This window comes from Tamandua tetradactyla, chromosome 7 (assembly GCF_023851605.1).
Source record: "Tamandua tetradactyla isolate mTamTet1 chromosome 7, mTamTet1.pri, whole genome shotgun sequence".
In the NCBI taxonomy this organism is placed as follows: domain Eukaryota; kingdom Metazoa; phylum Chordata; class Mammalia; order Pilosa; family Myrmecophagidae; genus Tamandua; species Tamandua tetradactyla.
In genome coordinates, this window is record NC_135333.1 from 29,313,163 (window position 1) to 29,340,129 (window position 26,967).

Below are 26,967 nucleotides of genomic sequence, written 5' to 3' on the forward strand. Positions count from 1 at the left end.
CAACAAAGAACAGAGTCTCCTTGCAAGACTGGGCTGACAGTCTTCTGTATTGTAGGTATACAAATGGCATCCCATGACTTTTGCCATTTTTATTAGTTGAAAGCAGGTCACAGGTCCCACCCACACTCACAGGGAGGAAACCCAACAAGGCCATCAGCACCATGAGGCAACACCAGGGCGGCACATTAGAGGTCGCCCAACCCACTCCCTTATCGTCTTTTCTCACCTGTGCAGCCAGGGGATCCTGTTCTGACCTATGTTGAACTGTGTCACGCATCTAATCAGGACTTATCAGTAGCTTCCCATCTGGATCAGAGTGAAAGCTAAGGTCATTCCATTTATCTTCAAGGCTAGTCTCAGGGCTGGCTAGCCTGCCCTTCTCACTTCTCTGATGTCAGCTCCTTTGAATTCTGCTGCTTGCTGCCTTTGCCCAGTAAAACTGGCCTCCACTGTTTGTTGAACATACCAAACCAAGTCCAACCTCATGGCCTTTGCACTGGCTGTTCCCTCTGCAGCAACTTTCCTTTCCCAGTTATCTGCATGGCTGACTCCTTCACGTTCTTGAGAACTTCAGTCAAATGTTACCTGCGCAGGCCACCATTTTTTTAAATCACATTTTCTTTTTTATAAGAGAGGTTGTCAGCTTACAGAAAAATCATGCAGAAAATTCAGTTCCCATAGAACACACCCCCCTCCCGCCCCGCATTATCAACACCTTGCATTAATGTGGTACTTTTGTGATAGTTGATGAAAGAATATTTTTATAATTGTATTAGGAACTCTAATCCATGTTTTAGATCAGAGTTCATTGTTCGTGTTGAACAGCCATTGTTTTTTTTTTTAACTTTTTTTATTGTATAATATAACATATATACAAAGCAAAGTAAGAGAAAAGCAGTAGTTTTCAAAGCACTCTTCAACAAGTAGTTACAGGACAGATCCCAGTTTGTCATGGGCTACCACATGATCCTCTCGGATTTTTCCTTCTAGCTGCTCCAGAATATGGGAGACTAGAAAAAATAAATAGTTTTTTATCATCACAATTGACTTTTTTTTCTTTTCTGTGAAAAATAACATATATACAAAAAAAGCAATAAATTTCAAAAAACCGCACCACAGTTAGTTGTGGAACAGAATTCAGAGTTTGGCATGGGTTACAATTCCACAATTTTAGTTTTTTACTTCTAGCTGCTCTAATATACTGGAGATTAAAAGAGATATCAATTTAATGATTCAGCAATCATATTCATTTGTTAAATATTATCTTTTATGTATAACTCCACCATCACCTTTGATCTTTCTGTCCCTCTCTTTAGGAGTACTTGGGCTATAGCCATTCTAACAGTTTTTATGTTGGAAGGGGCTGTCAATAATATGGGGTAGGGAGATGGAACTAGCTGATATTCTGGAGAGGCTGGGCCCTCTAGGTTTCAGAATTTATCTGGTCCAGGGAACCATCTGGAGGTTGTAGGTTTCTGGAAAGTTACTCTAGTTCATGGAACCTGTGTATAATCTTATATATTGCCCTAGGTGTTCTTTAGGATTGGCTGGAATGGTCCTGGTTGGGGGTTGGCAGGTTATGATAGGTAGCAAGGTCTAACTGCAGCTTACATAAGAGCAGCCTCCAGAGATGCCTCTCAACTTCATTTTAAACTCTCTCAGCCATTGATACTCTATTAGTTACACTTCTTTTCACCCTTTTGGTCAGGATGGAATTGTTGATCCCACGGTGCCAGGTGCCATGGTGCCACTTGCAGAGTTGGGCTTAGAGAGAGGGAGGGCACATCTGAGCAACAACAGAGGTTCTCCTGAGGTAATTCTTAGGCACACCTATAGGTAGGCTAAGCTTCTCCGCTACCCACATAAGCTTCATAAAAGTAAGCCTCAAAGTGTCAATGGCTGAGAGATTCCAAACAGAATCAAGAGGTTATCCTGGAGGTTATTCTTATGCATTAAGTAGATATCACCTTGTTATCCAAGAGGAAATGGAGAGGCTGGAGGGAACTACCTGAAAATGTAGAGCTGTGTTCCAGTAGCCGTGTTTCTTGATGATGATTGTATAATGGTGTAACTTTCACAGTGTGACTGTGTGATTGTGAAAACCTTGTGTCCTATGCTCCTTTTATCTACCTTGTCAACAGATGAGTAGAACATATGGAATAAAAATAAATAATAGGGGGAACAAATGTTAAAATAAATTTAGTTTGAAATGCTAGTGATCAATGAAAGGGAGGAGTAAGGGGTAATGGTGTGTATGGCTTTTTTTCTGTTTTCATTTTATTTTTCTGTTGTCTTTTTGTTTCTTTTTCTAATTGATGCAAATGTTCTAAGAAATGATCATGATGATGAATCTGCAGCTATGTGATGATATTATGAATTACTAATTATATATACAGAATGGAATGGTCACATGTTGGGAATGTTTGTGTTTCTTTCCTGTAATTTTTTTTAATTAATAAAAAAATTTTTAAAAAAAGAGTAAGCCTTAAGATCAAGGCCTATTGTTTGGGTGTCCCTAAAGTTTGACACAGTATCAGGGAATTCCCTGGTGATAAAGTTTAATAGTTTCATATTTTTTCTCCCAACCCTCAAGGGACTTTGTCAATACTTTTTGATTATCTGCTTACCATATTCTAGTATGTATCCAGGCATTACATTAGCAGTACAGAATTAAAGGCCCTCATTCTTATTCTGCGCTCCCTGTGTTCCAATTGTTCAAATAAGCCATCCAGACAGGTTGAGTTAAATTTTGTGTTACAGACAAAATAAACCTTTCTTCCTTTGGTCTCAAAGAGTATATGCGGTCTAAAATATAGACACTGTCTTCCTTACCACTGTGTTCTGAATTACTTTAATCCCCACTTGAACAGCTTTGTTCTCATCTCTAAATACCAGGTTATGTGTATATAAAACAGCCTCTCAAAATCCAAAAATAATACTTACCACTTCAGACCAAATGTGTCTGCTATACGCTTACAGTTTAGGCCCCCGTTTCCTTATAAGCATTTTCTAAAGGAGACCATACCATAATTGTTCTTTCATTTCTGGCTTATTTTGCCTCACCAATGTCCCACATGTTCATTCACATGGTTGCATGCTTCACGACTTTGTTTCTTTTGGTAGCAGCACAACCTTCGATCATATGTATATACCATTGTTCACCAATCTATTTCTCAGTCGGTGCGTCCTTCATCCACCAGCATTCATCAGGCATCATACATAGTGCCCAAACTCTACAGTCCACCAACACTCTTGATTTTAGATAATTTCATTGTAGAGAAAGATAAGTAACAAACACACCCTCACCAAATAGGAAATCTAACTCTTAACTCGTGTCCCTCCCCTTATTATTTACCTCTGCTGTTGCTGTGTCAATCTTAGGGTTTGTTCAATGAAACTTACCCCACAAAGGATAGACCAAGCCTACTAAAAATTAAGCCTAACAGTCACTCCCAGAGAACCTCTTTTGTTGCTCAGATGTAGCCTCTCTCTCTCAGCAGACATGGCAAGCAAACTCACTGCCCTCCCCTTCTCTACGTGGGACATGACTCCCAGAGGTGTAAACCTCCCTGGCAACGTGGGACAAAAATCCTAGAATGAGCTGGTACTCAACATCAAGGGATTGAGAAAACCTTCTCAACCAAAAGGGGGAAGAGAGAAATGAGACAAAATGACGTGTCAGTGGCTGAGAGATTTCAAACAGAGTTGAGAGGTTATCCTGGTTGTACTTATACATTATATAGATATCACCTTTTTAGTTTATGGTGTGTTAGAGTGGCTAGAAGAAAGTACCTGAAACTGTAGAGCTGTGTTCCAGTAGCCATATTTCTTGAACATGAATGTATAATGATATAGCTTTCACAATGTGACTGTGTGATTGTGAAAGCCTTGTGTCTGATGTTCCTTTTATCTACAGTATGGACAGATGAGTAAATAATATGGATAAGAAATAAACAAACAATAGAGGGAACAAAGGTTAAAATAAGTTGAGTAGATTGAAATATTAGTGGTCAATGAGAGGGAGTGCAAAAGGGTATGGCATATGAGTTTTTAACTTTTTCTTTTGTCTTTCTTTTGCTGGAGAGAGGCAAATGTTCAAAAAACTGATCATGGTGATGAATACACAACTATGTGATGATATTGTGAGCCACTGATTTACACCATGTCAAGAATGCTTGTATGTTTGTTTGTTGTTCATAATAAAAATACATAAAATTTAAAAAAAATAATCACCCAATTAAAAAAAAAACAAAAACGGGCGAAAACAAAAAGATGCAATGCTGAGAAATTTTTAAAATACAAAAATAAAACACAGGGCGGGGCAATGGTGGCTCAGTGGAATAATTCTCGCCTGCCATGCCAGGGACCCGGGTTCGATTCCCAGAGCCTGCCCATGCCCCTCCTCCCCCCCCAAAAAACCACAGACTGTTCTGAGTTTAAGAGCATCCTAACCCAACACCCCCCCCCGCGCGCCCTTCCCTGCCCTTTCTTCCATAACCCTTGTCACATAGCACTTGAACATACTGTACATATTTGCTTTCTATCTCTTCCCCTGCCCCCCAGTAGGACTCAAACCACATTTGAGGAGGACTGTGGACTGCTGTACTCACTGCTGAGTTCCCCGGGCCTGGAGCAGGGCCCAGGTCAGTGGGTGCTCAGAGAGCGTGTTGGCTGAACGAACTTGGGAATTGTTGGAGCGGGAAGGGCAGGTGAAGTCATCATCCCAAATGGCCGGCTCTTCAGCCCCACTCCCCATCTCGACTCAAGGCTCTAATAGGGTACCTGCAGCTGGTCTGAAAAGGCCTGTGAGCTAGCAAGGGGCAGCTGTCCAGCCTGCCCTATCACCCTCATCATCAGACTGCAAAGGCCTCAGCCTTCGCGCCAACTCCCAACCCCCCAGCCCCCATTCCAGTCTCTCCAGCATCTACTGAGCACCCGTTCACCACAGAGCCTGGGCTCGGGCTGAGGGACATCAGTGACGGGCTTGGTCCCTGGCTCTCAAGGACCCTGTCTTCACAACCTAGCAGCCTGGATGGCAGTGAGCCAGGAATCCCCAGGAGAGGCCTGAAAAGCATCTTGCAGCCCCAAAGGACGGTTCAGAGAGAACGTTTCTGGGAAGCTCAGAATCCAGCCACGTTGGAGCAGTCTGCAGGCTACTTTCTTCCACTGCAGCTTCCTGACTGCTGTTGCCAGAGCCCAGGATCTTTCTCCTAGAGGGCTCTCCTGGTTGCCCAGTAGAGTGCACCCAAAGTGGGAGGCCACTTTCCTTTAGCATACTTCTGAGCACTGTCTCTTTGGAGAGGCCCTAGTGGCTCTGTGACACTCATTGGTTAGCCCTTCCCTGAGGGCTGGGTCTACAGCAGGAGGGGCTAGTGCCCTGGCCAGCTCTGCTCCCAGGTTTTTGGCTTCCTGGCCTTCCGGAGGTCCCACTATGCTCTGGGACGGACCCCACCTACCCCGGGACTCCTGGCTGCTCCAGACTTAGGTCATGACATCATCTCCTCACTGCGGCTCCCCCAGTGGAGGTCGCTATGGGGGATTTCTCCCCTTGGTGGGATCCAAGGAGTCTGAAGGAGATGGAAGGGTAGGACAAGGAGGAACCCAAGGAGAGGTGGATCAGAAACCCAACCACTTAGAAAGAGCAGAGTTTATTCCAGTGTTGTTAGGGAAAGGGAGAGCTTTACACAGGAATTCTAAAAGTGTGCCCATCTCCTTTGCCGGAGAGGTGTGAACCAGCTGCAGGTGATGCCGGGGTCACTAAACTGGCCAGAGTCAGGGGCGAGCAGAGGAGGGGCCCATGCTCAGGCCTTCTCGCCCTTCCACTGGGACACTCGGGTCTCCAGGGGGGACCGGCGGAACCACTCGGACCAGGAGCCGTCATACACTGCCACATCGGGCTTGCCGCAGAGGTAGGCGGCCAGGGCCACGTGGCAGGCGGTGACGCCCTTCCGGCACGTGGCAATGAGGGGCTGCGTGAGGTCCACCTTCTTGGTCTCAAACATGGCGCGGAGCTCCTCGGGGCTCTTCTCAAAGCCTTCCTCTGTCAGGAACTCCATGAACGGCATGTTGACGGAGCCACGGATGTGACCCGAGTCAAGTCCTAGGGCGGGGACACAGGACACGGGTTAAGGACAGGGCTGGGGGCAGCATGGGAGGGGTTGAGTGGGGCCTGGTGGCTGCAGCCAGAGGGGTTATAAGGATAGGGAGCTGCGCAAATAAAAATAACATGATTATTTTTATTGGAACTCAATTTATTCCCAGTCCTATCTGTCTGCACCCCATGAAAACCTGTCTTGTAATAGGAATGCCCCAAATCATAACTGCTTCAGAAGACAGGGGTATGAGTCTCGGCTTTACCATTTACCACCTTGGGCAAATCGCTTCACTTTTCTGAGCCTCAGCGTTGTCATCTGTAAAATGGGCTCAGTAGTACACACACCTATATCATACCATGGATATAGAAAGGAGCAAATGAGATGATTGACACGAACACTCTGCCGTGCCGGTTTCTGGGAACACAGAGGGGAGGGAGACACTCAGCCGAGGCCCTTGGGGAGATTTGCCTAGCAAAGGAGACAGACATTAAACAGATAACCACATAATTCGCTGGATATAATACTGCTCCATTTTACAGATGAACACACTGAGGGCTGGAGAAATGAAATGGCTCACCTAAGGCCATGCAGAGTTAATGGCAGGCCCAGGATTATATCAGGCGCCCTGTTTTTCCTGTTAAGCACAGGGATATGGAAAGACCTATGTTAAAACTCCAGCTCCACCACTTAACAGCAGGGCAGACTTGGGCAAGTCAAGTCTTCCCGACCCACAACCCCCACACCCCCGGCTGTGGAAAGGGGTAAATGACAGCGGGAAAGCACTGACTGCTGAGGCTGGTGTGTAGCTGCTCAGTAAGTGTCAGCTCCCCCCCACCACGGGCACCGCTGCTCCCACCACTTCATGGCCTACTCAGGGCAGGAGGTGAGAATGGGGCAGTGCGGTCCCTTCAGGCCCCTTCCAGCATCTCTTAGAAGCTGGGATGGAAGCCATCCTGGCAAACTTCAGGCACTAGGGGTTGGACCGGGGACAGGTATGACTTGGCCTGTTTGGACTCCATGTCTTCCAAAAATCCCTCCCCACACCATAAATCCCAGGCCGGGGACAAGATCAGGGCAGGCGGAGGTGGGTGGGAGAGGACACGGCCGGCCTGGCCGCGGCAGTGTGTGACTGCGTGCAGCAAGGCAGGCCCACCACCTCTAAGCTTCAGTTTCCCTAACTGCGAAATGAGGGGTAACTCCACTTAACTCATAGGGTTGGGGGAAGTTTAACGACTGTAGGGAAAGCCTCTGGTGGCACTGGGCATACAGTAGGTATTCGATCATGTCGGTGACGCCTCTATTCATTTCACCCCCAAGGCCAGAAAGGATTCTGAAATTCTCACCAGTCAAGAGTTCCTTTGATGAAACAGATGTGACCGCTTATAAAATTAAAGCAATTTTTTTTCTGTTGTGGGTTTTACCTTTTTGTTTGAAACTCTCATCCTACAGTGAATATGTCCCAACTCTACCAATGAAGAACAGTGTGCCTGTTGGCTTTAAGTGTGTCCCTTGCCAAGGAACACAACTTTAAAATGTCTTCCGGCTCCGGGAGGGGGCTGCAGGTCTTTAAGTGTTTTTTTTTTTTTAAAGCACCAGCATTTGTTTTTAATGCTGTTTTGTTCCCCCTACACACACACACACTGGTAATGAAATGGTTTCATTGTTTTCGTTTCAGGATTATACAAAGGGCCCCTTTTCTGACTATTTACAATTGAGGTTAAAGAGGTGAGGAAGATTTCTGGAGACCCCAGCCTCCCACACCCGGCCAGCCTCGAAAGACAAGCTGCCTCCTTTCTGTTCTGCACCCAGGCCCAGCACCCAGCAAGGACTGGAGGCCTGCCTGGGGAATTTAAATGAGGAGGAACCGAACCTCCAGTCTGCGGGGAGGGCTGGGATAAAGCCAGGCTAGAGAAACCTGGAGAAAAGCCTAGTGGAGGAGAGGTAAATTGGGCCAGGAAGTTCCTTGCTGTCTTCGAATTTGGCCTTCAACAAAGATTTGTGGTTTTCCTTCCCCAAGAAGGCATGTATGTCACTGTCTCATAACCTCGGACCTCAAGAACCCCTGACACAAAGCAGGGGGGATTATCTTCTTGACACTGCTAGAGTGCCAGGCTCAGAGAGGGGAGGTAACTTGCCCCAGGACACAGAGCAAGGCTTGTGAATTGAAGTCAGGTCTGTCCAACTGCAAAGTCTGTGTCCTTTAACCACCCTGGGCCTCCCTGGCAAAGGGAGCCAAAGCAAGGGAATAGGTGAAATGACCTTGTGTTCCTTTGCTGCTCAGAAAATCTGGGACTTTGTTCTCCAGCTTTGGCTAGGAAGATGCCGGTTAGGGCAAATAGTTAACACCCCACAGGCCACTAACAGACAGTGGATTTTCAAGGCCAGGAAAACCTGCTTTCCTCATAGATCAAGGAAACTCATGCAGCAGTCCTATGGGACAGTCCCCCAACCCTGGCCACTAGCAAGCAGGGAGCCGTGAGGTGACTCTGCAAAACTCTCTCCCTCAGTCCCCGTGTTTGCCCAGGGCTCACCCCACCGACAGCACTGGCCTTGGGAAACAGCCCAGCTTTGAAGCCTGCCCCCTCCCTTGGCTAGAGAGGTCGCTCCCCCAGGACCCCACCTAACAAAGGGGATCAATCTTAACCCCATCTATCTGCAGTCTTAACCCTGTGCCTATCTGCAGGACTGCTTAAGTGTCCAGGAGAGAATGTATGCATATAAAAGAGTCTGCTCAGTGGTTAGAATGCTCGCCTTCCATGCGGGAGACTTGGGTTCAATTCCCAGACCATGCACCACCACCCCACCACCCCAAAAAAGGGTCTGCTGATAAAAGCACTCATCTGGAGTCAATATCCTCCTCCTTTAAGGGGGAGGAAAAGAAAATAAACTTCATAAAGAAACCGAGCTGAACAAATTCCCAACTCTTCTCTCACGTCCCCCAGCACTCCTATAAGGTGAGCAAAGCTGGTTTTCCTGAGGACAGTTCGGAGGTGAAGGGGCAGGGAGGGGGATACCCAAGGGCGCATGTAAATGCACAGCCAGGATGCAAACCCTTATCTGATTCCCACCCTGAGTTGAACGAAGGCATCTGGAGGCACAGAACTGAGGCTGGAGGGAATCTGCTTGCCCAAGGCTGGCAGGAAGTGGCTGCCTGGTTCTCAAAGCGCTGCTTCCCCACCCCACTCACCGGCTTCCAGCTCCCCCCAGGGATGCTCAGGGCCCAGGCCCAAACCCCAGACCCCCCTGGGCATCTGGATTGCAGACCCCCGCCCAGGTGCCTCCTGATTCCACCAGGCTGGGCGCCGGGACCTCGAGTTGATGTCTAGTACGGGACACCAGCCAACCTCTTAGAGGGTGTGAGACGCAAGTGCCACCTACTCGCCGTCTTTCCAGATGGCACTGCGCTTGTAGAGTTTTTTACACTTCTCAGAACACTTTTCCAGCCCCTACTGGACTTGACCAAGTACACAGGCAGGGAGGGAGGTGGGCAGAGCCCACAATTCTATTCTCATTTTACAAGAAGGAAACCCAAAGAGGCCAAGCAGTGGGGCTAAGACCACACCACAAGGACTGATGAGCTAAACTTAGAATCCATGTTCCCTGGCACCCCAGCTGGGAGTGAGGGGAGGTGGGACAGGGCCATGGAGAGGGGAGGAATTGATGAATAAAAGGCTTTCAGAGCCTCAGTCTCCTCAGCTGTAAAGCGAGGGTTAGATTTCTCACTTATTTCTCTGCTTGCTTCAGGGCAGGTTAGGAGGGGGCTAGGGACCCAACCCTCCAATGAAGGGAACTTAAGTCCCAAGGAGAGTACATTCTGCACCCAGGCCAGGAGGGGCTTCAGATGTCCTGCGGCAGGAGCCTCTGGAAGGTGCCAAATGAACCAGAGCTGCAGGGGGTGGTCAGAGAGCCCCCCTCTGCTCACTCCTCCCCACTCTATTGGCTCTGCCTTCAACAGATGCAGGGCCCTGACCCACACCCTTCCTCAGTCCATCTCAGTCTCTCAGAGGTCCCAGGAGATGACCTTTCAGGCCCTCTAGGTCTGAGAGTGCACAGAAGGGCTTTCACAGCCTTCTCTTCTTCTGAGGCATAAAAAGGAAGAGGCATTTTTCAAGAAGTTAAATAAACTGTTACACAGGAGTTAGCTGCTGCAGAGAAGGGTTCTGCCTGAGGACAAAGCCTCGGCCCTAGGTGCCACCGGGCGGTCCAGAGAAGACATAAAGAGCTGTGGATGGTGTTCAGGCAGGGGCTGGAGGCTGTGGATGGTGTTCAGGCAGGGGCTGGAGGCCGTCCGGCAGGAGTGATGGCAACATAATCGCAGTCCTACACTTAGGGAGGGCCAGATCCCTGGTTCTCTCTGATTAGAAGGTTCTAGAGCTGTTTCCTCTCCTGAGGCCCCACCCCCACCCCAACACTCTGGCAGTATAGCATCCTCCTGTGCTCCCCTTCATCTACATGCTCAGGGGCAATCTCCCTGGGGGGAGGGGTGGTCTCTGGGGGGCATTCCCTCCGGGCCCTCATAGGTGGGGGTGGGGCAGGAAGAGCACAAGCTTTGAAACTCAGCAAGGCAGGGTTCAAATCCCAGCTCTGCCACGTCCTAAGCAAGTAACTTAACTTCAGGCACCTCGGTTTCCTCCCTTCTCGGACGGGGGTATTAAGCCTCCTTGGATAGAATAATGCAGCGTCAAATGCTTAGACTGCAATGGCAGCCACTGTTACAGCTCGGCAGACCCTGTTGTGGTGGGAAATTTATCAATCAGAATGTCTTTAGCGAATACCAGTCTGGGGGCCCAGCCAGCTGCATGGAGGAGGGGGGTGAGGAGAGATGGATAAGGGTTTCTGGGGGAAGAGAGGGACCCTGCAAAGTTGGGTATGTCCAATGCATATGCCAGCTCCTGGGTATGACGTCCTTTGTACAACCTAGGACGTGGGGGACGGTGGTACCTGGGAGTGCATGCAGGAGGATGGTGGACATCACTGTTCCCCTCTGCCGGTGCCACCTTACACAGATGCTAGGTCACTTGTTAGCACATGGCTATGGGGAAACGGGTAGATCCTCCTGCATCAAAGCTGAAAAAGCCTTTAGGTTTGGCTCCATCCTCCCATTTTATAGACAGGAAGGCTGGGACCTACATAGGGGGTTGGGGGCTGTGGGCAAAACCTGGAGTCATCCTCAGGACTCCTTCCACTGGGCACTACTCCCCAGGGACCATCCACCCACCAGGACAGCCTACCTACTGCATCCGGCTCCGGCTCTGTGCCCAGGTAGCGCCCCTGAGACCGTGAATCCACAAGCTGGAACCTCTTAGATTTGAGGTTCTCCAGCACCTGCTCGTAGGTCTTGAGCAGGGAGCGGTCCAGAGTGGCTTTGAAGACAGCCGGCTCCGGGCGGGAGGGCTCGGCCGTCACCGGGTGGCCCTCCTTCACCCAGTTCCGGAAGCCTCCATTGAGCACTGACACGGTGCGGTGGCCAAACACGCGGAACATCCACCAGGCCCGTGGCGCGTAGAAGCTGCCCAGGCTGTCGCCGTCGTAGACCACCACATGCGTGTCGTTGCTGATGCCCAGGCGGCCCACATAGTCGGCAAAGCCCTCCTCGCTGGGCAGCATCATCTCGTAGGGCGACGCCTTGTCTCGGCACTCTTCTATATCAAAGAAGGAGGCACCAGGTACATGGCGTTCCAGGTATTCCTTGCGAGCATCGCGGGTAGCTGGCGGGTACCAGGAGGTGTCCAGCACACGCAGGCTGGGCCCCAGCTTGCTAGCCCGGACCGACTCCGCCAGCCACTTGGTAGACACCAGTGCCCGGTAGAGCACCTGTTGAACCATGGTTTCGGCTCTGTCTGTCACCTAGGGGAACTAGGAAAGAGAGAAGGGAATGAAATGAGTTGCCAGTGCAATGGGGTGGGGCCTGGGAGGCAGCGCTGTGGCCCTGGTTTTCCCACTGCACTCCCAGCTGGCGTATAGCAACCCAGTGACTGTTGCAGTGGGATAGGTTTGCAGGTTTCCTAAGGAAAGCCTGCTCCTCCTCCTCCCTTCCCCCTCATCCCCCAGGGCCTGGAGCCTCAGCAGATGGGGGTGGGGCAAGAACTTCTAAAGGCTCCAGTTGCCCAGACACACCGCAAGGTTGGCCCTTCAGGATCCTGCCAGAAAAACACAGTGAAAAGTTGCCCTGCAAGGAGGGAGCTGGCATATTGGGCTTAGAGCCACCATTCCTGGAAGCCGAGAGAGGACACAACAGGAGGGAAAGTTTGCTGCAGCCGCCCCCTAAACACACACACCCACATACACACAGCGGCCCTGGACTGCGCCCTCTCGCTAACCTCGGGAGGCCTCTCCCAGCAGCCTAGGCTCAGGCGCCAATAGCCCAGCCCTGCTCCGTGCCCTCTGCCCCAGTTGGGCCAGAGGTTCCCGGGACACCGCGGCACCCCGCAGGGCTCTCGCCACGGGGACCGTCATCCCGGCCGCAGGTGGCCCGGCTGGCGGTCCAATCCTTGGCGGCTCGCGAACCTGGCCGCCGCCCACACCCAGCCGCACTCACTCTCCCTGGCTGTCGCCCTGACGCCCGCTCCTGCCTCCTGGAGGAGTTGGCCGGTTCAAACCCGGAGCCCGGAGCTCCCCAGCCGGACGACACCATCGCGCCCCCGCCGCCGGGCGGCGGGGGGGGACAGCACAACGCCCGCCTCCAATCTGCGTCGCCTCTCGCCCCGTCGCGCCCACCCCCGCGTGCTCCTCGGCGCCCAGCGTCTTTCAGCCTCCCGGGGGGCTTCCAGGGTGAACAGGCTCTGCAGGAGTGGCGCGGGACCGGGCTCGGTGGCGCGCGCGTCCCCCAGGCGCGGCCAATGGAAGGCGCGGGCAGCGGCGGCCGCGAGTGGCCGCGGTTGGGGGTTGTGCCCGAGTCTCCTCCCTCTGGCCGCCATAGGTTGATGGCGGCGGGAGGGACGCCGCGGGCGCGGGGAGGCGGTGCGTGCAGCCTGGGCTTGCCGGAGCCGGGAATCCCGGAGCGCGAGAGCGGGGTAACTGCTGCGCTTGCCTGACTTTAGTGGGTGGGCGTTCTTTGGGGTGCGCGGCGAGGGGCGCCCCGCGGGGCCTAAGCAAAAGGGGCTCCAGTTTAGAGCGAAAGCGCGCGTCGGGGCTCGCCCTAGGATAACTGATCGCCGCCGCTAGGCCGGGCCTGCAGGCGTGGCTTGCGGGGTGGGATCGGACGGGTGGGCACTGGGAAGCAGTGGGCAGACGTGGGGGAACCAGGAGAGAGGAGGAAGCGAAGAGGACTAGACTAATACAGCCGGACAGAGAGGCGGGGACAGGAGGCCTGACTGCCCAGGAGGAGAAACTAGCAAGGAACTTGCTGGAGTGAAACGAAAACAGGCATTTGTCGAGGCCTGGTTGCTGCCCCCACTTTGCAGAGCCCTCCTTAGCTCCGGCACCGACCCTGCCGGGCGCGCCAGAAGCTCCAGTTGAGGAGGCACAGAGAGGCCCAGACTGGCTGAGGCTGGGCCTTCTTAGCCCCAGGTCTAGTTCTGGTGAGACGCCCATAAAGCCTGCCTGCCTTCCTTATCCCCGACTGCCTTATGCTACTCTGAAGCCTTATAACTTTTTTTACTGCCTTTGTTTTCGGTATAGTTTATTTAATTGTAAGTTTATGTCATTTCATTTCTTGACAGTGGCTGTGTTTAACAACTGGCTGGAAAAATCTCACAGTTGGCTCTTGCAAGCCTGTAGGATACCCTGTCCTTACACAGCTTCCCCCCACCCCCTCCCGCATGGGCAGGCTGCAGGAATCGGAACCCCCTTACACAGCTTTTGCATATGCTTTTCCATAGGTCAGGATTGCTTTTCTCACTCCCTTTTTCAAAAAATGATTTATTCTAAAATAATTATATTTTCACAAGAAGTTGCAGAAGTTCATCCTTTGATAAATATTTACCCAGTAAATCCTCTGAGACTTGCACTTGGTGGTGGGGGGGCAAGAGGGACCAGGCTGGAAGGAGTCCTTGAGAAGCAACCACTCTGGATGGGGGCAGGGAGGTCACAGTTGTCTTAAAGCAGTTGTGATTAGCCCTGAGATGGGCCTGGGGCTGTCTGCATATATTGGGGTCCTTCACCCCCAGAGGGCCCACTCCCTCCCCTCCCCAACCCCCCCCCCACACACACACACGGTAGTCCTGGATCCTGACCTGGTCTCACACACACACACACACACACACACACGCATGGTAGACCTGGTCTCTCACACACACACACACACACACACACACACACACACGGTAGTCCTGGCTCCTGACCTGGTCCCTGGACCTGTGCACTGCCTCCCCAGACTCTCCTGTGCCATCCATCTCCTATGCCCAGCTTGTTGGGCAGGGCAGAGTGACCTCAGATCTTGAAGTCTCAACCAATCCTGAAAGTCTTGAGATTCTAGGTGTCAGTTCAGGGGCCACTTATGAAAGTAAATTTGAAGAAAGAATGGGCATTTATTAAACCATTTTTAATGCTTATTAAAATTTGCCATGTGCGGTGCACTAAGGTGGCCCCTCTACCTCCATGATTTAAACTGCTTTCTAAGAGGGGGAGGTCAGGGGCTCCATTATAAGAAATAGAACCCACCCAGGTTGCCTATCATGCCCACCACCCAACTAGTTGAGCAGTAGGGTGGGGTTCACACTGCCTCAAGGTCTCTGACTTCCAGACCAGACCAGTGACTCCTTGGGAATGAACAAGGAGCCCTGAGAATGGAGGGGGGTGGGAGGCAGGACAGCTATGGTTTGAGATGGGTTCTTCAGGGAGGAACCCACAGGATCTCCCAGCACGTGCCAGTTCTATGTCACCCACAGATACAGGGATTGCCCCTTTAGCCAGAGCCCTCTTAGCAGCTGTCTTATCCTGAATGTCAAGGTGAGGTTTCCTGGGGCCTTGAAAAGATCACATCAGTTTGTACTCCCCCCTCCTCCAGGAAGCCTTCAGTTCCACCAGTGTCTTAAATAGGCCTAAAACTTTTTAATCCTAGGCCAGGGGCTTCTTGAGAGCAGGACTGGGCACATCCACCATACCGCAATGCCCAGCACAAGGACACTGGCAAATGGGGGCAAAAAGGGCTCCTCAAAGTCAGCAGATGACGAGACTGGGAGGGTAGACACAGAGACTCCCAACGTCCTGGTTATTGTGCCTAGGGTTGGGGAAGAAGTCAAATACTGAGGCCAGGCTGCCTACCTCTGGGACCAACGCCAAGGCACTTATTCCTCTAGGTGACATTGCTTCATTCATAAAGCAAGTGTCCTCATACCCACTACTAAAGGCTGCAGCCCTGAGTGCGTGCCCCCGCGGTGGGGCACTTCCAGTGCGTTTGTCTCTCCCTACCCGCTTTATCTCGGACGGGACTTCTGGGTTTGGAAACAAAGGCTGTGTGTCCTACCCCCCACCCCACCCCACTTGCATGCTACATTCCACTCACCGGCTACGTTCCCTGGCAGAGGCTCTGCATCTGTCTGGTAGATGGGGTGCTCTTTTTTAGTCAGCAAAAATGCACTGTGCGGGGTAGGGGGTGCCCAGTACAGCACTCTGGAGAATCTCGGCCCTGGAAGGTGGTGGGCTGAGATGTCGGGGTGGGCTGGAGGAAGGATGTCATTGCTGCTTCTGGCTAGAAGAAAAGCCAGAGAGAAAGCTCTGGCTCGAGGCATCTGGCCTTGCTGGACTTCTGAGTCACAAGGCACGTGCGGTTACAAAGTCTGGATTGTGTTATGGGACTTCCTGGCTCCATTTTAGCTGTTAACTTTAGTCAAGTCAGTGAACTTCTCTGAGCCTCAGTGTCCTCCTCCTTGTAATGAGGAGACTAATACAAACCCCTTGGGGCTATTCAACAAATAATTGAGAGCCTCTGGGGCACTCTTCTCAGGGATTAAAATGGCATATTGTAAATTCCAGCTACTATTCCTATCAGAATATGTCTGTGAATATTTGATGAATGAATGAATGGGTTCCAGCAGGCACTTTGGTTCAGTTGCAAATAAAGCTAAGCTGCATTTTAGGGAGGGGCTCAGGCTTGGCCCCAGTTTACCCAAAAGTGCCCTCAGGGTCTTCCATTGCTTGGGCCTCTATCTAACAGCCCTTTAGCAGTTGGTGGTAAGAGGCCATCTGGCCCTCACTTCAGAAGGTGGTGGTGACTCACTGGGCCACTTGGCTCTGTATATATTTTCAAGACCTGTCAGAGAGAGGCCCAAGTCTCCGCCTGGGTTCACCACAACAGGTTTTCAACCTTCCCTGGACTCTGCCCTTCCCGGGCTCCACCTACCCGGCAGCGGCTCCTCCTTCGCGGCTCTCCTAACCTCCTCTGTCATCCAGGCCCGCAGCCCGAGTGCCGCAGCAGCCATGGCCCCGCAGCAGCTCTTCCGCGCGCTGGTGTCGGCGCAGTGGGTGGCCGAGGCGCTGCGGTCTCCGCGCGCCGGGCAGCCCCTGCAGCTGCTCGACGCGTCCTGGTACCTGCCCAAGCTGGGCCGGGACGCGCGCCGCGAGTTCGAGGAGCGCCACATCCCGGGCGCCGCCTTCTTCGACATCGACCAGTGCAGCGACCGCTCGTCGCCCTACGACCACATGCTGCCCCCCGCGGCGCACTTTGCCGAGTACGCGGGCCGCCTGGGTGTGGGCGCCACCACCCACGTCGTGGTTTACGACGCCAGCGATCAGGGCCTCTACTCGGCGCCGCGCGTCTGGTGGATGTTCCGCGCCTTCGGCCACCGCACCGTGTCGCTGCTCGACGGCGGCCTCCGCCACTGGCAGCGCCTGGGCCTCCCGCTCAGCTCTGGCAAAAGCCGCCCGGTGCCCGCAGAGTTCCACGCCGCCCTCGACCCCGCCTTCGTCAAGACGTACGAGGCCATCAAGGAGAACATCGAATCCCGGCGTTTCCAGGTGGTGGACGCCCGCGCCCCCGGCCGGTTCCGGGGCACCGAGCCCGAGCCCCGAGACGGTAATAGCGCTGGGGAAAAGGGCTGGGAGGTCGCCTGGTGCGTGAGGCGCAGCCATGCCCGTTCCTTACGGGACAGGGTATGGAGGGCAGGACATGGCCCCGGGGCTGGAGGTTTGGTTGCTAGTTGGCCTCGCTGTCTCAGCTTCAGTTGCCTTTGTTCGTAAGATGGGGGAAGAGGGAATACTACTTGCCCCGCCCCTCTTTCGTGTTTGGGGGCGCCTGTTTATGACCCAGGGGTGTCCTGTATAAATGTGAGAAGCTGTTATCAACCCAAACAGCTGCCAACACATTATCGTGGGTGTGCCTGGTTCAGACCTTTGCCGGAGGGTGCTTTGGATGATGGAGTGAGGAGTCTGGGGCTCAGTGAAGGGAAAGTTCGTCTGAGGGGTCAAGGATTGGCCAGGAGACCCTAGAGAGGGACCCTGAGCCGGCTTATTGTCCCAGGTGAGAGCAGAAGCAGAAGAGACAGGTGGTGCTGTTTCCAGTTGGGACAGAGACTTCTGTGGGCTGGACACGCAGCCCCACCACCACCACCAGGGCAAGCCCGCATGCAGGAAAGCGCTTCTCCCCCCCCCCCCCCCCCCCCCCCCGTGATAGGGGTGGGGGAGGGGTCTCCACAGGGCCAGGGCCACTTGTGGGTGAGCTTTTTAACAATTCCGTAAGGTAGATACTGTCACTGGGCCCCTTGTTCAGAGGGGGGAAATGGGGACTTAGAAAGGCTGCCTTGCCCCAAGACTCAGGAAGCTGCTGAGCAAGTGGTCAATATCGTTGATTCCCACTCAACAGCTCGAAGCCTGGCCAGGTGCACTTAGTAATTTGCCCACATCTGACCAACAGTGAGGGATGCATACTTTGCCTGGTGGCCATTCAAGGTGAGAGGACAGCTGTGCTCTTAAAGTTGCCAAGTTGGGTGGAGAGGTTGTTCTTACTTGCTCTGGGCTTGTCACTACATAATGTCTCTGACCCAGTTTGCTTTCTGTATGTGTTAAATGGGGATACCTGGCGCATTCCAGCTTCTCCCAAATGCTAATAATAGACACGGCGATGGGTCAGCAGCTGCAGGGGAAGCCGAGGCAGAAGCGGCCTGAAGAGCCAGGCCCTGGAGTCAGTATGGCCTGGATTTGAATCATTAGCTGTTAGGGGGTTTTTGTTTTTTGTTTAATGCAGTTTTATTGAGACATTCACATGCCCTACAATCCACCCAAAGTATAAATGGATGGTTCAACGGTGTCTTCACATAGTGTGCATTCAACACCACAATCAAATTTAAAACATTTTCATTACTCCAAAAAAAAAAAAACCCAAAACATCACATTCCCCTTATCCCCCCTCCCCATTACTGACCCCTGGTATTGGTGTGGTACATTTGTTACTGTTGATGAAAGAATATTAAGATATTACTGTTACCTATAGGCCATAGTTTGCAATAGGTACATTTTTTCCCTTTTACCACTCTGCTATTACTCCTTGTAATAGTGTGTAACATTTGTTCTAGTTCGTGAAGGAACTTTTTTGTTTGTTTTGCATGGGCAGGCACTGGGAATTGAACCCGGGCCTCCAGCATGGCAGGCGAGAATTCTGCCACTGAGCCAATGTCACACTGCTCATGAGAGAACTTTCTGATGTTAGTACTGAGTTAGGGTTTATTTTGTTGCTAATCTTAGTCTTCCACATGCAAATGGGGACATCGGTGGTACCTGCCTCTACGGGATGGTGAAAAGGAAACAACTTTTGTGTGTATGTACCTGTGCTGGGAGCCCCTGGGGTTTGCCCAAGATGGGGGTGGGGTGGGTGATAATCCTCTTAATTAATAGCCCCTGGCCTTGCTTCAGGCTCCACCGTACAACAACCAAATGGTCTTGTAAACATGGTAGTGTGGCTTCCCATTGCTGTCAGGTCTGACCTGCTACGGTGCTTCTGCCCACCCACCCCCACTCTGGACTTCCATCAAGAAGCCTGCTTTAGTTTCCTCATTGCTAAAGCAAATATCATGCAATGAGTTGGCTTAAACAACAGGAATTTATTGACTCATGGTTTTGAGGCTAAGAGCCCAAAATCAAGGCATCAGCAAGGTGCTGCTTTCTCCCAGAAGACTGACATTCTGGGGTGACTGCCAGAGAGCCTCGGTCCTTGGCTTTTCTGTCACTTGGCCCATGGTGGCCTTCCCTGGCTATTTCCATCTCTTCCCAGTTCCACTGATGTTCAGCTGCCTGCTGCTCCCTCTGACATTCTCTGTCTGTCCCCATAAGGCTCTCGATGATAGGATTAATACCCAGCCTGAGTTGGTTGGGCCACGCCCAAACTGGAGTCACCTCATCAAAAGGCCCTATTTGCAGGAGTTCAGGCCAACAGAAAATGATTAAGTTTAAGAACATGTTTTCCTGGGGTACATGGCTCCACACCATCACAATGCCCTTTAATATCTGTATGTACCATGCAATTTCCTGCCCCTTCCTTTCTCTCTGCCTCTGCCCCCTCTCACCCCTTCACCTGGTTGAGTCCTACTTGCCCTTCAGGACTTTCTTGGAGAACTTTCTCTGACTCCTCCCCATCCCCGTGTGGCCTAGTGGTTAACAACCCAGGCTCTGGACCAGCTGGCCAGGGTTTGAATCCTGGCTGCCCTGTGTGAGCTTGCGTGAGTTACCCTGTGTCCTCATCTGTATAAAATGGAGGATAAATGTTTCTCATGGAGTGTCAGGTAGATTAAAAGAGGAAATACAGCAGAGGGGTTAGTAAGCACTTGGGATTGTCCGCTGTAATTATTATTACCATTATTACTTTTAGAAATGCCCTATGCCACCCTGTAGAGCTTTTTGATGCCTGTTAAAATCGGAAATGCCTACCAGCCTAGCTAGGTAAAGATCTTGTTTATTGCTTTGTCTCCCCTCTGGGCGCATAGTAGGTGGTCAGGAAACCTTTAGGGCTGAGTGTGGCTCTGGCGGAGACTGAGCCTTAGGTTCAAGTCCCGGCCAGCACCTTGCTAAGATGCATGGCCTTGGGCAGCACGTAACCCCAGCATCACCATCCGTAAAATGGGAAGGCCCGTCTCGGTACCTGAGCCCCATGGCTGTGAGGGTCACGTGGGAGGACGCAGAGGGTTTGGCTCACACCTGGCCTGGAGGCTCGCGATCCCACTGGCTCCACGTGAAGGGGGTCCAAGTCATACTGTCTCTCCCATTGTTCCTCCTGCAGGCATTGAGCCTGGCCACATTCCGGGCACCGTGAACATCCCCTTCACAGACTTCCTGACCGAGGAGGGCCTGGAGAAGAGCCCGGAAGAGATCCGGCGCCTGTTCCGGGGGAAGAAGGTGGACCTGGACCAGCCGCTGGTGGCCACGTGTGGCTCTGGCGTCACGGCCTGCCACGTGGCACTGGGGGCCTACCTCTGTGGCAAGCCTGACGTGGCCATATATGACGGCTCCTGGGTGGAGTGGTACATGCGCGCCCAGCCCGAGGAGATCATCTCTGAGGGCCGGGGGAAGACCCTCTGAGGCCACAGGACTCAGGCCAGGCCAGGCCTGGGCGTGCTGGCTGTGCGTTAACCTGGACAGCGTTTCTTCACCCAGCTCAGCTTGTTCATGGGGTGACATCCCAGAGACCAGGAATTCCGCCGACTCGTCAACTCCCAGTGGAGGCAGGAGGGAGCCAGGGAGCCCTCGCAGGAGGAGACAAGATGATGGGTGGGCACAGGAGTGGGGGACCTCATATGGTACTGAGCTGGAACCTGGCCCCCTTCTATTTTATTGCTGATGGAATAAACCAGCCAAGTGCTAAACCCTTTTCACTGTGGGGCCATCTTGGTTTTCCTAAGGAGAGTAGCCCCAGCCTGCCCCAGCAAAAGGAGCTCCATGGAACTAGGGGCGTGGGGGGGTCTTGAGGATCCTGTCCCTGCCTTCTGAGCAGGGCTGGCGCCCCAGAGCCCTTTTGTCCTGTGATTGATTACAGCACACATACCCTCCCCCCTGCAAACCACCCTCCACCCCATAATCCTGGGGGGTCTCCTTTCTGATTTCAGGATTGTTTGAGATGAATCTTGCTGTGACTTGTCTGGGTCCCCACCCAAACCTCCCTACCCCACCCCCTCCCTCCCTGTACATTCTCATTTCAAGAGAGGGGTGGGTCCAAAGCTCAATAGGAGGCTGTACCACACTGAGGAGGCCTGTCCCAGTGCAGCCAGGATGTTCTGGAGAAGGGCTGAGTTTAGCCCATGTAGTGGAGAACTGTCAGAGTAAACTCTCAAAGTAAAATCACACTTGGAGGCAGGTCTCTGAAATTGCTGGGGATGGGGTGGGGGTGGGGCAAACCCTGGAGGTTTCTGTTCGAGGAGAATCTCTTCCCCCAGACTTTCCAAGGGTGGGGCGTCCAGTCTCTGTGTTTATCCTTCATGCAGAGAGGGACATCGGTGTCTGAGAAGGCCCAAACGCCCCCCACCAGGACCCGGGACACCCGTCCCCATCCTTCTAGCTCCCAAGACACTGACTTGGTGGCAAAGTGTCTGTCAGTGCTGGGGAGAACCCTTGGTCTGTACCTTGTCTGGTCTCTCTGGAAACAAAACCAGAGACGGGGAGTGACTTACCGAAGGTCACACGGTGTATTTATGACAGAGCTGGGAACAGTCCCCGCTTCCCCAACCCTAAAGTTACTGACTTCACTGCTCCCATTAATTCTCCAAATCCCATCGAATTTCCTCTAGTGCTCAGGCATTTTTCCAAGTCCACAAAGATAGGTGCCAAAGGCTCAGAATTTTGGTTTTATGAGTAAGAGCTCTGGAGTAAGTCCCAACCTCCCTGAGCCTCAGTTTGCTCCTCTGTAATTGGGGAATAATATATTACTTCAGAGGAAAGGAATTCAGTGAGCCTCACCAAGAGCCCACTGCAAAATCCTGTTTTTCTAGCCCAGGGTTTCTCAACCTTGGTGCTACTGACATGGTGCTGGGTAATTCTTTGTTGTGAGGGCTGCCTTGTGCACTGCAGGATGGTTAGCAGTGTCCCTGGTCTCTATCTACTAGATGCCAGTAGCACCATCCAGTTATGATAACCAGGAATGTCTCCAGACATTGCCACATGTCACCCAGGTGAGGGTGGGGGTGTGCATGGGAGGAGGGAGGCAGAATCACCCCTGATTGAGAACCACTGCACTAGAAGCAAATAACACGATTGACCACAGCCATCAGGAGCAGTGTAACGGACCCCCAACATGGAGAGGGGTCCCTGTCTCCCCATCATAAGCTCCTTCCCCTGGAGCCTGCATTTACGGTTCAGAAATCCTCTTCCTTTAATTATTATTATTAAAGTCGTAGGTTTGCAGAGTTAATGTTAATAACATTACTTATTCGGCATGTAAGTGCCTCCTTGGCTTCAGGCATTAGGGGAGTGAGAGCAACGGGTAAAAGCATTGTGTTCCTGCTCTCAAAGCTTTAAGGCTAGGGAGGGAAAAACCATTCTTGTGCGTCATATTTCCAGAGAAAAGGGAGTACTGCAAAATGATTCGTTTTACAAAAGACTAATTATACAGCGGAGAAAACAAGCTCAGAGAGGTTACACGATTTGCCTAAGTGCACACAGCTAACCAGATGGAGGAGCCAGTCTTCACTGAACGTAGACTTTTCAGTGTAGGAGCCTCTCTGAAGTGTCTTGCCGGCAGTGGTTTTCCAGATCTCAGGATCAGGGGGAGGATGGCGTGTAAGTTTGGAAACTTGGCTGACAAGCTCATAGAAGATGGCCACGTGTTTCCCTACTCCACCCAGAAACGCTTTGAGCAACAGGTTTAAACTGCAGTCAAGGGGTTTGGGTTAAGCTCTCTTCCCCCACCCCAGTCCCACCTCTAGCAAGGAAACCATGGCTGATCCTAGCTGAGGCTTTTTCCTCCTGGGAAAGTCCTTGATGGGTCTGGACTGAGGTGGGAGAAAGGAGATCTATCCTCGCCTTTCTAGAATTTGCAGAGCTGTGGTTTTGCAGGGGCTTGCCAGGAATTACCTAAGGGCTTGCCGGGAATAACGTAGGGCCCCCCGAGCTTATGCCTGCCTCCTACAAGCCTGAACACCCAGAATTATTAGCCACCCACTGCAGGATTGGCTTGTTAACTGCCAACCTGAGGGCTCTGCCAGCCACCGCCCTCTCTACTCTGTTCCAGGTAGGAGCTTGCAATACTGCCTGAGGCTGATGAAATTTTTGTCCATTTGGCAGATATTTGCTGAGCACTTCCTTGGTGTCAGGGACAGTGGAAGTGCATTTTCCAACTGTGTTTCACTGGCGGCGCAGGAACATTTCCACACCTTGGATCGTTGGAACCTGTGCCAGTTTAAAACTGTTGTGTAGCCCAGGAAAGCCGTGTTCTTTAATCCTCACTCAATATTGTTGGGTGGGATCTTTTTGATAAGTTGTTTCCATGGAGATGTGACCCACCCAATTGTGAGTGGGACCTTTTGATTAGGTGGTTACCATGGAGATGTGTCTCTACCCACTCAAGGTGGGTCACTTAACTGGAGTCCTTTAAGAGGGAATCATTTTGGAAAGAGCTTCAGAGCTGACCCAGACGAGATACTTTTGGAGATGCAGGAAGAAAACACCCCCAGGGAAGCCTTTTGAAAGGAGAAGCCAGGAGAGAAAGCTAACAGACATCTGATGTGCCATCCCAGCCGACAAGGGAAACGCCCAACATTGTCAGCCCTTTCTTAGGCCAAGGGATCTTTTTCTGGATGCCTTAGTTTGGACATTTTTATGGCCTTAGAACTGTAAACTTGTAACTTAATAAATTCCCTTTATAAAAGCCAATCCCATTAGAGACCTGGAATAGGCTGAAGGTGAAATATCTTCTCCCTGGATTTTCACCACCCATGATTCCAGCCATTACCTGGAACTACCAAGCTTCAACTGGTGTTGGCCACTTTTCCTCTTTCCAAGGAGGGGTCTTGCAGCTCTTTGGCTGAAAGGAAGCTGTGTGAGTGTGTGTGTGTGTGTGTGTGTGTGTGTGTGTGTGTGTGTGTCTGCGTCTCACTCATGCATTTTCCTCTATTACCTTTTCATTTAGGTTGGGGGTATAAGGAGGTTGTATGTAGGGAGAAGGGGGGTGGAGGGTTTCATTGTCTTTATAGTGAGAGCTTCTTTTTACTTTCTTCTGTGGCCTCTGCAAGCTTTGGGGTCTGGAGGTTTGATTACCAGGCTATGGACTGCTAGTGTATAAAACCTGGAAGTGGTGGATGATCCCCAAGCCATGAACCTTTTGTCTCTGGAGAACTGCCTTCTTCAGAAGGAAGGAGATAGGGTATGTGTGAATTGGTTGTTAGCTTCTGAGTCTTACCAAATAAAGTAGAATCTAAGAAGAAAAAAAAAAAGCCAACCCATCTTATGCTCAAAACTACATATTATTATTCATTTGTTTAATAAACCCTTCTTTTGGAAGCAGTATAAAAATAAAATAATCAAAAAATTAAAAAGCCAGCCCATTTCTGGTATATTGCATTTCCGGCAGCATTAGCAAACTAAAATAGGACCCAAATCCCCACCCCACCCCCAACACTGGACCCAATGCTGGATTGAATATTGTCATCCCATCCTATGCTGTAGAATCAACTCCAGATCCGGCCCCAGAAAAATGGGGAGCAGACTCTGCCCTGCCCAGGGTGGGTGTGATGTTAGATAAGGTAAAATTCAAAGGACTGTAAGGTGTCACTCCCACTGGAATAACCCCAGTTATAAAATAAGCACAACAAAGTTTTGTCATCCTGAGCTCCTGGAAAGGGGTCCTTGGCAGCAGGGGTGAAATTTCCAGATAATGGAAGCTGTAAGCACCAAAACTTTTAACAAATTAACCTATGAGGAGGTGGAATGGGGTATACTGAGCACATCTGAGCTCTCAGCAGCTTTACTGCACGACGTTATTGCATAGTCTCAAAACAAAGCCACCAACTCCTGTGCCTTCTCAGCACTCAGGTCCCCATTATCGTTACTGACTTTTCTTCCTGTTTACTGCCCACGTTCTTCAAAGTCTCCCCTGCTGCCTCCTTCTCGGTCTGCCCATTATTCTCTAGACAGTCTTTCTCCTGAACTGATTCCTGACCCACTGCCTGCTGAGCCTTTACCTGCCCCTGCCTCCATGTTCCCACCTGGGTGTGCACAGCCACCACCCACTGGTCTCCAGCGCCCAGACCTGGCAGTGAGTCATCCTATACTCCGCCTACCTTAGCTGCGTAGCCGGATTTCCACCTCCATCCCACAGCCTGGTACAGCCCCGCCCCAGGATCTGGGGGCACAGCAAATGAAGAGGATTCTGGAAGTGGCACAGCCTAGGGGGTGGAATGTGGGCACACGGGCTATCACAACAGGGCAGGTGAGTGAGAGAGAGAAACATGGGCTATGGGGACACAGAGAGCAGGGTGGAGGGGCTGAATCTGAGCTGAGTCTGAGAGCGCCTCAGCACGGGGCCCACACCCCTTTGATTAATTGCTTGGACTGTGCCCCTTGCTCCATGTGGAGCAGCATGGAATAGGGGTTCGCAGTGCAGCCTCTGTCCCGGCTATGTGAGCATGGACATGGGCCCCGATTTCCTCATCTTCTATATGGGGATAATCCCGACATTCACCTCCTAGGGTTGCTATGAGGATGAAATGATTGGATTGGTACAAAGCATGAGAACAGAATCTGGCATAGCATGCACTAAATAAAGGTGTGCGTTATTACTGCTGTTAATACTTGTGGGCTGAGAGCTCTAGGCTTCAAGAGCTGCTTCTGGCACTTCTGAGAGCAGAACTGGAGAGGCCCTCCAGGGTGGCCTGGGCCCCCCGGCATGCCCACCCTCACGCTACCCGCTCACTCCCCCAGCTCTGAACAATTTCTGATTGTCCTTCATGAGCCTGACTCTTAGGTCCTGCTCTGTCATCTTGACTCAATGGCCCTTGGCCATGATCCATTGTGGCACCTGCTCAGTCCATGCAGCACCAGCCTAATTCATAGCAGTCTCTGGACCTGCACGCCAGTCTCCCAGACTCCTGCAAGCTCTCTTCTCCCTCCTCTCCAAGAACCGGGCAGTAGCAGGCAGTGGGAGAGAGGAACCAGGGGCGAGAAGTGGCAGTGTGCAACTGGGCAGGGAGGACCGCAAGGAACCCCCCGTGGAGGCCTGGTGAGTACTTGGCCAGCAGTCAGCTGGGGAGCTGGCGCTAGTGGGTAGTAGGGCCAGATTACCAAGAGGAGGTGAACTGGAATAGAAGGAGCCAGAAAGGGATGTTGGGGCTTAGGACCTTCAAATACAGCCCCAGAGGGTGAGAGCAGGAAGGAGAATGGGAGGCAGAGCTTTGGTATAGATCTGGAGTAGGCTCCAGCCAGGAGCAAAGGGAGGCGGGAGCAAGCCCAGAGGCTGGCACTTGCGTGGCCTGGCCGTTGAGTATATCGGGTTGTCTGGCAAGTTCACAGTTGGGCAGACATATTGCCATTAAGAGTGATGCACAGTGTCAATCAAGGGAAGTCACATGCTTACCAAGCAAGGATTGTAGTTGCATACAGTCACTGGGTTCCAAAGTTACATCACACTGACCCATTTACATGTCAACATAGTCCAATGCCTTTCTTTTTTTAAAACATGCACAGGCACCGGGAAGCGAACCCAGGTCTCCAGCATGGCAGGCGAGAACTCTCCCACTGAGCCACCATGGCCCACCCAGTCCAATGCCTTTTTGTTTTTATTGACCATCAGAAAGAGTTTAAAGATCCCAAAATAAAATATTAGAATATGCAACTAGAGAGAGTTGTGGATTCACTGTATCTAAATAATCGTGGTTTTATAAAAATAGATTATTGTTTGAGGACACAATGCATGCAGTCTGAAGAATTCGAAAGGTACCAAAGGCTGCATGGGGAGTTCCCCTCCCACCCCAGTCCCTGGGAAGCTAGTTCCCTTCTCCAAGACAACCATTTTACAGTTTCT

General features: G+C 51.6%; 2 protein-coding genes and 1 long non-coding RNA gene across 8 annotated transcripts; 2 read left to right on the forward strand and 1 right to left on the reverse strand.

Moving 5' to 3' along the window:
• Positions 1 to 5,629: 5,629 nt before the first annotated feature.
• On the reverse strand, positions 5,630 to 12,932 carry TST (thiosulfate sulfurtransferase). 2 transcript variants are annotated; one of them, XM_077168724.1, is made up of 3 exons: positions 12,634 to 12,932; positions 11,327 to 11,951; positions 5,630 to 6,100 (listed from the first exon to the last, which is right to left on the reverse strand). In XM_077168724.1, the coding sequence occupies exons 2-3, from the start codon at positions 11,919 to 11,921 to the stop codon at positions 5,802 to 5,804; spliced, it is 894 nt and encodes a 297-aa protein (XP_077024839.1). In that variant the 5' UTR covers positions 11,922 to 11,951; positions 12,634 to 12,932; the 3' UTR covers positions 5,630 to 5,801. The 2 variants fall into 2 exon arrangements, with proteins under 2 accessions (XP_077024839.1, XP_077024840.1); XM_077168725.1 differs by lacking the exon at positions 12,634 to 12,932 and adding an exon at positions 12,416 to 12,545.
• Positions 12,933 to 12,971: 39 nt separating this feature from the next.
• On the forward strand, positions 12,972 to 20,833 carry MPST (mercaptopyruvate sulfurtransferase). 4 transcript variants are annotated; one of them, XM_077168728.1, is made up of 4 exons: positions 12,972 to 13,108; positions 16,428 to 17,049; positions 18,714 to 18,786; positions 20,242 to 20,353. In XM_077168728.1, the coding sequence occupies exons 1-3, from the start codon at positions 13,019 to 13,021 to the stop codon at positions 18,764 to 18,766; spliced, it is 765 nt and encodes a 254-aa protein (XP_077024843.1). In that variant the 5' UTR covers positions 12,972 to 13,018; the 3' UTR covers positions 18,767 to 18,786; positions 20,242 to 20,353. The 4 variants fall into 4 exon arrangements, with proteins under 4 accessions (XP_077024843.1, XP_077024842.1, XP_077024844.1 ...); XM_077168727.1 differs by lacking the exon at positions 18,714 to 18,786 and having other exon boundaries at positions 12,985 to 13,108; positions 20,242 to 20,833; XM_077168729.1 differs by lacking the exon at positions 18,714 to 18,786 and having other exon boundaries at positions 13,020 to 13,108; positions 16,286 to 17,049; positions 20,242 to 20,833.
• A 4,414-nt stretch (positions 20,834 to 25,247) lies between these two features.
• On the forward strand, positions 25,248 to 26,748 carry LOC143689550 (uncharacterized). Of its 2 annotated transcripts, none has more exons than XR_013178826.1 (3): positions 25,248 to 25,377; positions 25,974 to 26,166; positions 26,631 to 26,748. It is a non-coding gene; the product is annotated as an uncharacterized LOC143689550 (long non-coding RNA). The 2 variants fall into 2 exon arrangements; XR_013178825.1 differs by having other exon boundaries at positions 26,066 to 26,166.
• The last annotated feature ends 219 nt before the right edge of the window (positions 26,749 to 26,967 follow it).

Excerpts from the sequence above, each read along its gene's own strand:
- TST (XM_077168724.1), bottom strand. The coding sequence starts at position 11,921 with ATGGTTCAACAGGTGCTCTACCGGGCACTGGTGTCTACCAAGTGGCTG. Across the intron at positions 6,101-11,326 it reads GCCGGAGCCGGATGCAGTAG|GACTTGACTCGGGTCACATC; the intron begins GTAGGCTGTCCT and ends TCCCCGCCCTAG.
- MPST (XM_077168727.1), top strand. The coding sequence starts at position 13,019 with ATGGCGGCGGGAGGGACGCCGCGGGCGCGGGGAGGCGGTGCGTGCAGC. Across the intron at positions 13,109-16,427 it reads TCCCGGAGCGCGAGAGCGGG|GCCCGCAGCCCGAGTGCCGC; the intron begins GTAACTGCTGCG and ends TCTGTCATCCAG. Across the intron at positions 17,050-20,241 it reads CGAGCCCGAGCCCCGAGACG|GCATTGAGCCTGGCCACATT; the intron begins GTAATAGCGCTG and ends TTCCTCCTGCAG.